The 12,806-nt window shown below is 43.6% G+C and overlaps 1 protein-coding gene across 1 annotated transcript in view; it reads right to left on the minus strand.

Moving 5' to 3' along the window:
• The window catches only part of LOC139406809 (low-density lipoprotein receptor-related protein 8-like), a 250,373-nt gene that overhangs the window by 74,465 nt on the left and 163,102 nt on the right, over nt 1–12,806 (minus strand). The window contains exon 5 of the mRNA XM_071149860.1: nt 9,690–9,818. Within this exon, the coding sequence (XP_071005961.1) occupies nt 9,690–9,818 (129 nt within the window). The remainder of the gene's footprint in view (nt 1–9,689; nt 9,819–12,806) is intronic.

Genomic DNA, 12,806 nt, shown 5'->3' on the forward strand with positions numbered 1-12,806 from the left:
CCACCACTGCTTCCTCCACTCCAGCCCTGACATACAGCCCATTGATTGAACAAGCTCCACAGTGCTCCATGCTGCAGCTGAGAGTGGAGGGGATTCCTTCCAGTCCACAACCTGCCATGGGCAGAGCAGAGAGAAAGAGGAAGGTCTTACATACTCAGATTAGACTGGGAAGCCCGTGACCTCTAACTAAGCCTGCGTAACAGGCTACATATACACAACTCCCTTTGGATTTTATGGCCAGGCACAGCAAGTAGCTTACTTTAACAGAATGGTGACATTAGGTATCTGACTTGCCGTATGTATGTAGCTATAGTAAGAGTGTATTTGTGGCAGTGTGTTCTTGCGATGTTCAGACCACAGCTAGCTAAGAGCTCCCTCAGGACCACAGTGCCTGCTAGACTCTTTAAAAAAAAGGTACTGTCTAGCACCAAAAAGGTTCTTCGGCTGTCCCCGTAGGAGCACCCTTTGAAGAACCCCTTTTGGTTCCAGGTAGAACCCTTTTGGGTTCCATGTATAACCCTTTCCACGGAGGGTTCTACATGAAACCTAAAACATTTCTACCTGGATATAAAAAGGGTTCTACCTGGAACCAAAAAGGGTTCTCCTATTGTTAATTTGAACCTTTATTTAACTAGGCAAGTCAGTTAAGAACAAATTCTTATTTACAATGACGGCCTACCAAAAGGCAGAAAGGCCACCCTGCGGTGAAAGTGCATGGCATTAAAAATATAAATAAATTAAATAAAAAAATAGGACAAAAACCCACATCACGACAAGTGAGACAACACTACATAAAGAGACCTAAGACAACAACATAGCACGGCAGCAACACATGACGACACAACATGGTAGCAGCACAACATGATAGCAGCACAACATGGTAGCAGCACAACATGGTAGCAGCACAACATGGTAGCAGCACAACATGTAGCAGCACAACATGGTAGCAGCACAACATGGTAGCAGCACAACATGCAGCAGCACAACATGTAGCAGCACAACATGGTAGCAGCACAACATGGTAGCAGCACAACATGGTAGCAGCACAACATGGTAGCAGCACAACATGGTAGCAGCACAACATGGTAGCAGCACAACATGTAGCAGCACAAAACATGTTACAAACATTATTGGGCACAGACAACAGCACAAAGGGCAAGAAGGTAGAGACAACAATACATCACGCAAAGCAGCCACAACTCAGTAAGTGTCCATGATTGAGTCTTGAACGTCCTATGGGGACAGCCGCGGATCTTTCTGGAACCCTTTTTTCTAAGAGTGTACGCTAAGACCTAAGCTGCTGTGGTATGGCAGGGAGTGAAAGGTAATGTACTGTGTGTCGTTGTGTGTGTGTGTGTGTGTATATACTTATGTGAGAAAAGCAGGCACACATAACCATTGTGGGGCAACATTTCACATGTAACAATATCCCTGTAACGTCGACTCATCTTCTGTATAAATAAATGACAAAACATATCGCTCCCCTCGAAGTCCCTGAGACAAACCGCCCGCGGAGCACTGATGAATTGGGCCTGATTTCTGTGGTGATCGTCGTTCCAACTTCAGCACGAGTCATTATTGTTGACCCTGGGTGAGCCTGACTCATCACCTGGCGACAGAGAGACACGCTCCGCTATACGATTCAGACAAGCCACGCCAAAAGAAACACAACACGCACACACACATATGGGTGTACAGCAAACCAAGCCCTTTAGATGGGTGAACTCCGTGATTAACATGAAAGCTCCAGCCTCACTCTATTTTCGGCCCCATTGTTTCCACTCCCCTGATTAGTCTCTCCATTCATTCACAAGTATAAACCACCATCCCCCTTCCCAACCAGCTAGGAGCAGCAGGAGGGCCTGTGTGCCTAAAACAAGCCTGATTCCATATTATGATCAATTAAAAGCTGGTAAACTTTCTTCAGAGGGCTTTATAAATCTAATAATGACCTTCTCAGACTGTATCCATGTATAATTTAACATATGGATGTGCTCAATTAGCAGCTGTAATTAACGACAGTGCTCCAATTTGGAAGTGGGAAAAGAGAGGGGGGGGGGGGGGGGGGGGGCGAGAGCGGGAGGGGATCGGGGTGCAGCATTTTGGAAGAAAGAACTGGAGTGGGGGTGGAAACTGGGCAGTGTGTGTGTGTGTGTGTGTGGGGGGGGGGGGGGGGGGGCAGCACAAACATACATTAAAAAAAATAATAATAATAATTAAAGATTTTCCCAGGCATTTCTGCTAGTCAATACTCCTGTATTTGGTACACATCCATTGTTTTTAATGCGGGAACTAAAGACCACATGTGTGCATACTATGGTGTATTAATGTGCCAACAACAGCTAACTATTTCAATTTGAAATAACAGCTAACACAACACTCTACCTCCAAAAATTGAATTTTTACTGGACGGAACACAGAATGATCCACATTCCAATGGAGGAATAAGGAGATAGATCTTCAGCTGTGAGTCTGACCATGTGCCCAGTGATATGCATGCAGCTAAGACAACACATCTCTTAAATGATAGATCAAAGGCCCATTTCTGCAGGTTGAGCCAGGATCAGACAGACAGACAGACCCCACCAGACAGTAAATCAATGATCACCAGCACCCTCCATTAAATATTTCTAAGATGTAATAATCAACCTTATTTTTCACTCCAATAACCGTATATACATTGACTATTTCCACATTTTGTTACATTGCAGACCTATTCTAAAATTGATTCAATTGTTTTTTTCCCCTCATCAATCTACACACAATACCCCATAATGACAAAGTGAAAACAGGTTTTCAAATGTATTAAAAATAAACATCAGAAATACCATATTTACATAAGTCTTCAGACCCTTCGCTATGAGACTCGAAATTGAGCTCAGGTGCATTCTGTTTCCCATTGATCATCCTTGAGATGTTTCTACAACTTAATTTTCGTCTACCTGTGGTAAATTCAATTGATTGGACATGATTTGGAAAGACGCACACCTGTCTATATAAGGTCCCACAGTTGACAGTGCATGTCAGAGCAAAAACCAAGCCATGAACACAGTGGCCTCCATCACTCTTAAATGGAAGACGTTTGGAGCCACCAAGACTCCTCAATCAGGCCTTTATGGTAGAGTGGCCAGATGGAAGCCACTCCTCAGTAAAAGGCACATAACAGCCCGCTTGGAGTTTGCCAAAAAGGTACCTAAAGGACTCTCTGACCATGAGAAACAAGATTCTCCGGTCTGATGAAACCAAGATTGAACTCTTTGGCCTGAATGCCAATCATAGCGTCTGGAGGAAACCTGGAGCCATCCCTACGGTGGTGGCCGCATCATTCTGTGAGGATGTTTTTCAGCAGCAGGGAATGGAAAACTAGTCAGGATCGAGGGAAAGATGAACAGAGCAAAGTACAGAGAGATGCTTGATGAAAACTTGCTTCAGAGCACTCTGGACCTCAGACTGGGGCAAAGTTCACCTTCTAACAGGACAACGACCTTAAGCACACAGCCAAGACAATGCAGGAGTTGCTTCGGGGAAAGTCTCTGAATGTCTTTGAGTGGCCCAGCCAGAGCCCGGCCTTAAATCCAATCGAAAAACTCTGGAGAGACCTGAAAATAGCTGTGCAGCGACGCTCCCCATTCATTCAACCTGACAGAGCTTGAGAGGATCTGTAGAGAAGAATGGGAGAAACTCCCCAAATACAGGTGTGCCAAGCGTGTAGCGTCATAGACTCGGGGCTGTAATCACTGCCAGAAGTGCTTCAACAAAGTACCGAGTAAAGGGTCTGAATACTTAAGTAAATGTGATATTTCAGTTTAATGTTTTAGAAATTAGCAAAACATTTCTAAAAATGTGTTTTTTGCTTTGTAATTATTAGGTATCGTGTGTAGATTGCCGAGAAGAAGAAAAACAACGACGTAATCAGTTTTAGAATAAGGCTGTAAACATAAGAAAATGTGGAAAAAGTCAAGGGGTCTGAGTACTTTAAACAGTTGTGATAGATGAAAAAGTGATAGAGGGAAAGTATAGCCACTGTAAGCGACCCGACAGTGTAAAACAGCATAGAAATGAAAAGGGAATAAGATTGTGAGAGGTGACCTTGATAGCCAAATCATTTCAATGTAATGAATAATGAAAACGTGTTTAAGGCCAGCATCTGTAATGACACTTGCATAGGTTAATGTGATACTAAAGAGCCTGAAAATATTTCTATGTTAAGGGAGCATATCATGCTTTAGATATTGTGGTTACTAAATTTGACGTTTTCTGCAAAGAAAAAGCCTGGAAACAATCATCATTTTCAGTTCCAATTCAAGACGTTTGGATAGATAAATCCAAAGTACATGAAATGTTATTTTTTATTTTTATGTATTAGGTTTAACCAAAGAGGAAAGGTACAGTAGGTTGAGTGTTGAAAGAAATAGGTTGCAACTTGAAATATAAGTTTGGTAATAATATAACAGTTGGCAATGAATCAACGTTGAATTTGGTTTCAACAAAGATGTTTTATTTATTTACAAAACAAATGTACTTTTAGGTTGATCCAAAGAGTCATATCCTGCTGTGACTGGAGACCACATTTGAGTCTCTTCTTTAGCCATCTCTCCATCTCTACATTTATTATTTTTATTTTTTTGCAATTCATGCAATTCTACTATATGATTGGAGACAAGCGACATATTTCGTAATACGACACAAATTAGTAGCCTACTCTGCTGACACTGTCAAACAGATCAGTAAAAACAACTTGGCCTTGAATGCAACCATCTCATCGAAGCTTATGGGAAGGGGAGACACAAATTGTACAATATGACTTACAGAGACTGTAACGTTCTTTGCTTCACGGAAACGTGGCTTACTGGAGAGACGCAATCCGAAGCGGTGCAGCCAACAGGTTTCTCCACGCATCGCGCAGACAGGAAAAAACATCTTTCTGGTAAAAAGAGGGGCGGGGGCGTATGCCTTATGACTAACGTGACATGGTGCGATGAAAGAAACATACAGGAACTCAAATCCTTCTGTTCACCTGATTTAGAATTCCTCACAATCAAATGTAGACCGCATTATCTACCAAGAGAATTCTCTTCGATCATAATCACAGCCGTATATATCCCCCCCCAAGCAGACACATCGATGGCTCTGAACGAACTTTATTTAACTCTCTGCAAACTGGAAACAATTTATCCGGAGGCTGCATTCATTGTAGCTGGGGATTTTAACAAGGCTAATCTGAAAACAAGACTCCCCAAATTTTATCAGCATATCGATTGCGCAACCAGGGGAGGAAAGACCTTGGACCATTGTTACTCTAACTTCCGCGACGCATATAAGGCCCTGCCCCGCCCCCCTTTCGGAAAAGCTGACCACGACTCCATTTTGTTGATCCCTGCCTACAGACAGAAACTAAAACAAGAGGCTCCCACGCTGAGGTCTGTCCAACGCTGGTCCGACCAAGCTGACTCCACACTCCAAGACTGCTTCCATCACGTGGACTGGGAGATGTTTCGTATTGCGTCAGATAACAACATTGACGAATACGCTGATTCGGTGTGCGAGTTCATTAGAACGTGCGTTGAAGATGTCGTTCCCATAGCAACGATTAAAACATTCCCTAACCAGAAACCGTGGATTGATGGCAGCATTCGTGTGAAACTGAAAGCGCGAACCACTGCTTTTAATCAGGGCAAGGTGTCTGGTAACATGACCGAATACAAACAGTGCAGCTATTCCCTCCGCAAGGCTATCAAACAAGCTAAGCGCCAGTACAGAGACAAAGTAGAATCTCAATTCAACGGCTCAGACACAAGAGGCATGTGGCAGGGTCTACAGTCAATCACGGACTACAGGAAGAAACCCAGCCCAGTCACGGACCAGGATGTCTTGCTCCCAGGCAGACTAAATAACTTTTTTGCCCGCTTTGAGGACAATACAGTGCCACTGACACGGCCTGCAACGAAAACATGCGGTCTCTCCTTCACTGCAGCCGAGGTGAGTAAGACATTTAAACGTGTTAACCCTCGCAAGGCTGCAGGCCCAGATGGCATCCCCAGCCGCGCCCTCAGAGCATGCGCAGACCAGCTGGCCGGTGTGTTTACGGACATATTCAATCAATCCCTATACCAGTCTGCTGTTCCCACATGCTTCAAGAGGGCCACCATTGTTCCTGTTCCCAAGAAAGCTAAGGTAACTGAGCTAAATGACTACCGCCCCGTAGCACTCACATCCGTCATCATGAAGTGCTTTGAGAGACTAGTCAAGGACCATATCACCTCCACCCTACCTGACACCCTAGACCCACTCCAATTTGCTTACCGCCCAAATAGGTCCACAGACGATGCAATCTCAACCACACTGCACACTGCCCTAACCCATCTGGACAAGAGGAATACCTATGTGAGAATGCTGTTCATCGACTACAGCTCGGCATTCAACACCATAGTACCCTCCAAGCTCGTCATCAAGCTCGAGACCCTGGGTCTCGACCCCGCCCTGTGCAACTGGGTACTGGACTTCCTGACGGGCCGCCCCCAGGTGGTGAGGGTAGGCAACAACATCTCCTCCCCGCTGATCCTCAACACTGGGGCCCCACAAGGTTGCGTTCTGAGCCCTCTCCTGTACTCCCTGTTCACCCACGACTGCGTGGCCACGCACGCCTCCAACTCAATCATCAAGTTTGCGGACGACACAACAGTGGTAGGCTTGATTACCAACAACGATGAGACGGCCTACAGGGAGGAGGTGAGGGCCCTCGGAGTGTGGTGTCAGGAAAACAACCTCACACTCAACGTCAACAAAACTAAGGAGATGATTGTGGACTTCAGGAAACAGCAGAGGGAACACCCCCCTATCCACATCGATGGAACAGTAGTGGAGAGGGTAGCAAGTTTTAAGTTCCTCGGCATACACATCACAGACAAACTGAATTGGTCCACTCACACAGACAGCATCGTGAAGAAGGCGCAGCAGCGCCTCTTCAACCTCAGGAGGCTGAAGAAATTCGGCTTGTCACCAAAAGCACTCACAAACTTCTACAGATGCACAATCGAGAGCATCCTGGCGGGCTGTATCACCGCCTGGTATGGCAACTGCACCGCCCTCAACCGTAAGGCTCTCCAGAGGGTAGTGAGGTCTGCACAACGCATCACCGGGGGCAAACTACCTGCCCTCCAGGACACCTACACCACCCGATGTCACAGGAAGGCCATAAAGATCATCAAGGACATCAACCACCCGAGCCACTGCCTGTTCACCCCGCTATCATCCAGAAGGCGAGGTCAGTACAGGTGCATCAAAGCTGGGACCGAGAGACTGAAAAACAGCTTCTATCTCAAGGCCATCAGACTGTTAAACAGCCACCACTAACACTGAGTGGCTGCTGCCAACACACTGACACTGACTCAACTCCAGCCACTTTAATAATGGGAATTGATGGGAAATGATGTAAATATATCACTAGCCACTTTAAACAATGCTACCTTATATAAATGTTACTTACCCTACATTATTCATCTCATACGCATACGTATATACTGTACTCTATATCATCGACGGTATCCTTATGTAATACATGTATCACTAGCCACTTTATACTATACTATGCCACTTTGTTTACATACTCATCTCATTTGTACATACTGTACCCGATACCATCTACTGTATCTTGCCTATGCTGCTCTGTACCATCACTCATTCATATATCCTTATGTACATATTCTTTATCCCCTTACACTGTGTACAAGACAGTAGTTTGGAATTGTTAGTTAGATTACTTGTTATTACTGCATTGTCGGAACTAGAAGCACAAGCATTTCGCTACACTCGCATTAACATCTGCTAACCATGTGTATGTGACAAATAAAATTTGATTTGATTTGATTTGATTTGACTTCCATCTAGCCTGGAGGAGGAACATTTTTCCAGTGGTACTGACCCAATGGTAAACACAGTCAACATGCAGCACTCACTGGGGATACGGCTGATGCTCTCCGCTGGTGCCAGTAAGATAGGCTACCGTTCGCTCAATTGTGAGTTGCACATTTTGATAACTAGCTACAGATTAGTATTTCATTTGTCTTCTCTTTTCAGAAATAGCCATTTGCTTTCTAAACGGTGTTTTTCCTACGATTGTATTTGGAAATATTGGGATAGGCCTAGACCTATTTAAACTGCTTTTCACGGCGCTGTAACGCAACAATCAGCTATTTGGTAGAGGCTATTTGCTGCGCGCGCTGCCCAAATTGCGACCTTAAAAACAATCCACAGCTCATTTAGAAAAGAAGCTCATAGTCCTCTGTGGCCAAATCATGCACATTGGTGTAGTATTTTTTTTTATTTGATTTATTTCTGCATAGGCACGAGCAATGATATACAGTCAGGTCCATAAATATCTGGACATTGACCAAGTTATTATTATCTTAGCTGTTTACCACAGCACATTGGAGTTGAAATGAACTAATGAATATGAGCTGAAAGTGCAGAGATGTTTTTTTTCTCCCTTTTCTAAGGGACCAAAAGTAATTGGACAATTGGCTGCTCAGCTGTTCCATGGCCAGGTGTGTGTTATTCCCTCATTAGTTAATTCACAAGCAGATAAAAGGTCTAGAGTTGATTTCAAGTGTGGCATTTGCATTTGGAATCTGTTGCTGTTAACCCTCAATATGAAGTCCAAAGAGCTGCCACTGCCAGTGAATCAAGCCATCATTAGGCTGAAAAATCTAAACAAACTCATCAGAGAGATAGTAAAAACATTAGGTGTGGACAAATCGACTACTTGGTACATTCTTAAAAAGAAAGAATGAACTGTTGAGATCAGCAACACCAAAAGGCCCGGGAAGACCAAGGAAAACAACTGTGGTGGATGGCAGAATAATTATTTATCTGGTGAAGGGGGGCTATGTCTAAGTGGTTGTAATTCCTACACCGGTCATACAATAATTGACAAAACCATTAAATTAAAAATGATAGTCTACACTTAAAGCGCATCTTGACTTTCTTTCCAAATCCATTGTGGTGGCGGACAGAGACAAAACGATGCAAATTGTGTCATTGTCTAAATACTGACTGTAGCTCATTTTGGCAAATGTCATTACATTTACTTTAGGGGAAGCTTATCTTCCCCTAGCCTATAGAACGCGCCGCCTATGCCGACGTCAAGGTGAAAGTAACTGGTGCATAAAACACCTCAGTATGTGAGATTCCACACGGACAGGTAGACAAACAGGTAGACAGACAGGTAGACAGACAGGAAGACAGACATTTCAACCTCAGACAAACCTGCCCTACTTATGAGCTGCTGTAGTAACCTGCATTTCCCACTCACCCGGTGTCAGGGAGAATTGATCAAGGAAATGTCAGTGGGGGAAACAGCTATGAGGTCTTTGAAGGTTCTTCACACACCAACAACACTGGCAGCTGGGACACTGAGCTATAAATACCACATCTGCTATTTGCTTCAACACCTTTAGCTCAACACAAATTAGCTTCCGTCTAGAAAAACCCAAAACGATTGATTTGTAGGAACATGTGCCTCTCTTATCACTCATGCTTTCTATCAAATTGTGTTTTTTTTTTGTCTCTCATCAGAGGATCTAGTCCTTCTCCCTTTCTTTCTCATCTTGCTCTCTCTCCTCTCTCTCCTCTTTCTACTTCCCTGTCTCCCTCCCCCCTCTGTCCCTCTTCTCTCCTCCCTTCAGTCTTACCTGCGGAACACTGGTCCTCGTCTGCCCCGTTCTCACAGTCCCTCTCCCCGTCACATCGCCATGACGATGAGATGCACTTGCTGGCCGAATCCCCGCAGTCAAACTTCTCAGGTGGGCACATCTGTCGACCTATCAGTGGAGGGAGGGAGGGAGGGAGGGAGGGAGGCAGGGAGAGAGAAATAAATGGATGGGCATGAGGGAGAGAGAGGACACAGTTAGTCAATGAAACATCCAAATAGCTCAGTTATCATGTTGCTCAAAAAAATTCCCCCTCAAATGCCTGCAATTAGAGCGGGCACACAGAGTAAGACAAAGGCCAAAAACACACACAGAAAATAAAAAAACCACACAAAGCGAAAACATACACACAAGAAGGCACATGTGCAGATCATTCCATCGAGTGAAACCATATTAAGGAAGCAGACCATTGTTTCTATTCCCTAGCTAGCCCATGTGGTTCCTAGAGTCAGAAAAACACTGATGTACAATACATACATTTTGCACTTGGCTTAGACAGCAAATCCATGCTTTCCTTTCCACAAATTTGACTCCCCATCTCCCCCTCCTCCTTTCCCCAAACAGCACTGCTCCTACCTCTCTCTCATTCCCCATCCTCCCTCTCTCTTCCCCCTCTGCCCACCGTTCCCAACCCTAGCCAGTATTGATGGGGGGGGGGGGAATTGATAGTTACATATCGGGATATTATTTTTGACGATATAGCATGTCATAATATTATTTTTGACGATATAGCATGTCATAATATTATTTTTGCGCTAGTTGGCTGTACCTGCACTGTGTTCCTTCATAACTTGTTCTGCATCTTATTTTTAAATAGGGAGCCAATTTGTTTTCAGCACTTTTATTTACATGAGTGATAAACACATTTTCTCATGGCTCTCTCTTGTCCCTCTGCAGCAGACATGTGGTGAGTAATATATCGAATCACAAAATCACAGTATCGAATCGCAATGCATATATCATGAGAATTGCAATACATATCGTATTGGCACCTAAGTATCGTGATAATATCGTATTGTTATGTCCCTGGCAATTTCTAGCCCTACTAGCAAGAATAGGCCCAATGGGACTATATCCTAGATTACACACTACCACCCTCCCTCCTCTCTGTCTGCACTCCCTGCTTCCCAGTCCCAGCCAAAGAGGGCCCACTGGGACTATATATTAGATTACATTACGCCCAGTGTCAAAAGTTTCTCCATCAATTATACATGTTGTACTGTCACTGCCTGGCAACCCGCAATAGCAACCCCCCCCCCAGATCAATATACACAGCAAATAATGGAGGCATTACAGCAGTTACTAACATTTTACTTGAAAAGAGCAGCTTTAACAATTTTGGGAATTAAGTAACTAATTCTGACCACTAGAGTCGGAGGTAAAACAGAGTTAATTTGAAAAAATGTCTTTAAGTATTGCTTGTCAATGTATTCCCGCCCACTGATTTGCATTTAAGTTTCGATTTTGCCGCCGCTGATATTTCCTTCCTCGCATTCGCCTCAGACGGACACTGGCAGAAGTAGGCTTTGCATTCAAGTAAGTTATATGGTTTTGAAATTCATATTTGGCCTAAGTCAACCATTTGCCAATAGTTAGTTTCAAGCCAAATATTCATTACCTAGCAGGCAATCAGCAGTGGAGGCTGGTGGGAGGAGCTATAGGAGGACGGGATCATTGTAATGGCTGGAATGGAAACACATTAAACATACAGAAACCACGTTTGACTCCGTTCCATGAATTCCATTCCCGTCTTCGTATAGCGCCTCTCACCATCCTCCATTGGTCGATCGGTATAGCCGTTTTTAAAAAACCAAGCTAGGCTTGGCGCCATTCTCAAAGCGTAGCTAGCTAGCTTATAGTTTTAGGTCAGTTTGACAGAATGGACAAGGTAGGTACTTGAAGCGGCTAAATTCCTTATTTTGAATAAAGCAATAACCGTGTGGCAATTCGGCACCAAATGTTTTGTAAAGTTGCCATAGCAAATAGCTAAAGTTATCTAACCATTAGCTACCAGGTTAACTTAGCTACAGAAACTAGCTAACATTAGTTAACGTTACCTAGTTAACTAATAGCTAATGTTAGGTAGCTTGGCCAACTAGCAAGCTAACGTTTGCAAACTAGAATCAATATAGAACAATGAGGGTTAAAAAAACATATTTTCTAGAATACTGAACCAGAATGCAGGTTATACTGTGTTAGGGTCAGTCATTCATTCTAGTATACTCAATACTTTAGCTGACGTAAGTGTTGATTCTATGGCTTGTTAGATGGCTACTTAGCTAACTAATAGCATTAGCTAGATGGCTACCAAAGCCACACATCTAAGCTAGCTACATAGTTAACCTAAACCTGCATTCGGTTTGAGTATTCAGTAATGGATGTGTGCCTGGGTAACTATGATGTTAACTGTCAGCTGTAGATACCTTTCCATAATTTGTCAAGGCTTATGTGCGTGCTACAGAAGCTAGAGTCAAATGTGGTGCGTGCCTCGTGTATGTTTACCAAATATGGAGTTAATCAGCGCAGCAAAGCCGGGGAGAATGCAGGGAATAACGTTACATCTTTCAGTTGACGGGATTTTATGTAACCAATGAAATGTTAGAAAGCTAGCTAGGTGTTTATCTCTCTCATATGCTGAAATCCACACACAATATGCAAATGTTATGCATGCAACCATTCGACTTTGCTTGTGCCTCGATCACACCGATCTTGGCATTGCATTTTGGCACACCAGAAGTACATTCATTTCTAATGGAACACTTGCCTTGCAGCATTGCTTTGCAGATGCAGTTACGGTGCGTTCTGTTAGGTGCATACATTTGGATTATTGAATGTATGCATCAAACTGTACGCGTAGACGGCTTGACAGGAATGGTAGAAGGTGAATGTTGAACTTTTGTTGCACACATATCCAGATGATGCTGTTTTACCATTTTGCGTTTTTCAACCACTCCACAAATTTCTTGTTAACAAACTATAGTTTTTGCCAGTCGGTTAGAACATCTACTTTGTGCATGACACAAGTCATTTTCCAACAATTGTTTACAGATTATTTCACTGTATCACAATCCCAGTGGGTCAGAAGTTTACATATTGTAA

This window comes from Oncorhynchus clarkii, chromosome 4 (assembly GCF_045791955.1).
Source record: "Oncorhynchus clarkii lewisi isolate Uvic-CL-2024 chromosome 4, UVic_Ocla_1.0, whole genome shotgun sequence".
Lineage (NCBI taxonomy): Eukaryota > Metazoa > Chordata > Actinopteri > Salmoniformes > Salmonidae > Oncorhynchus > Oncorhynchus clarkii.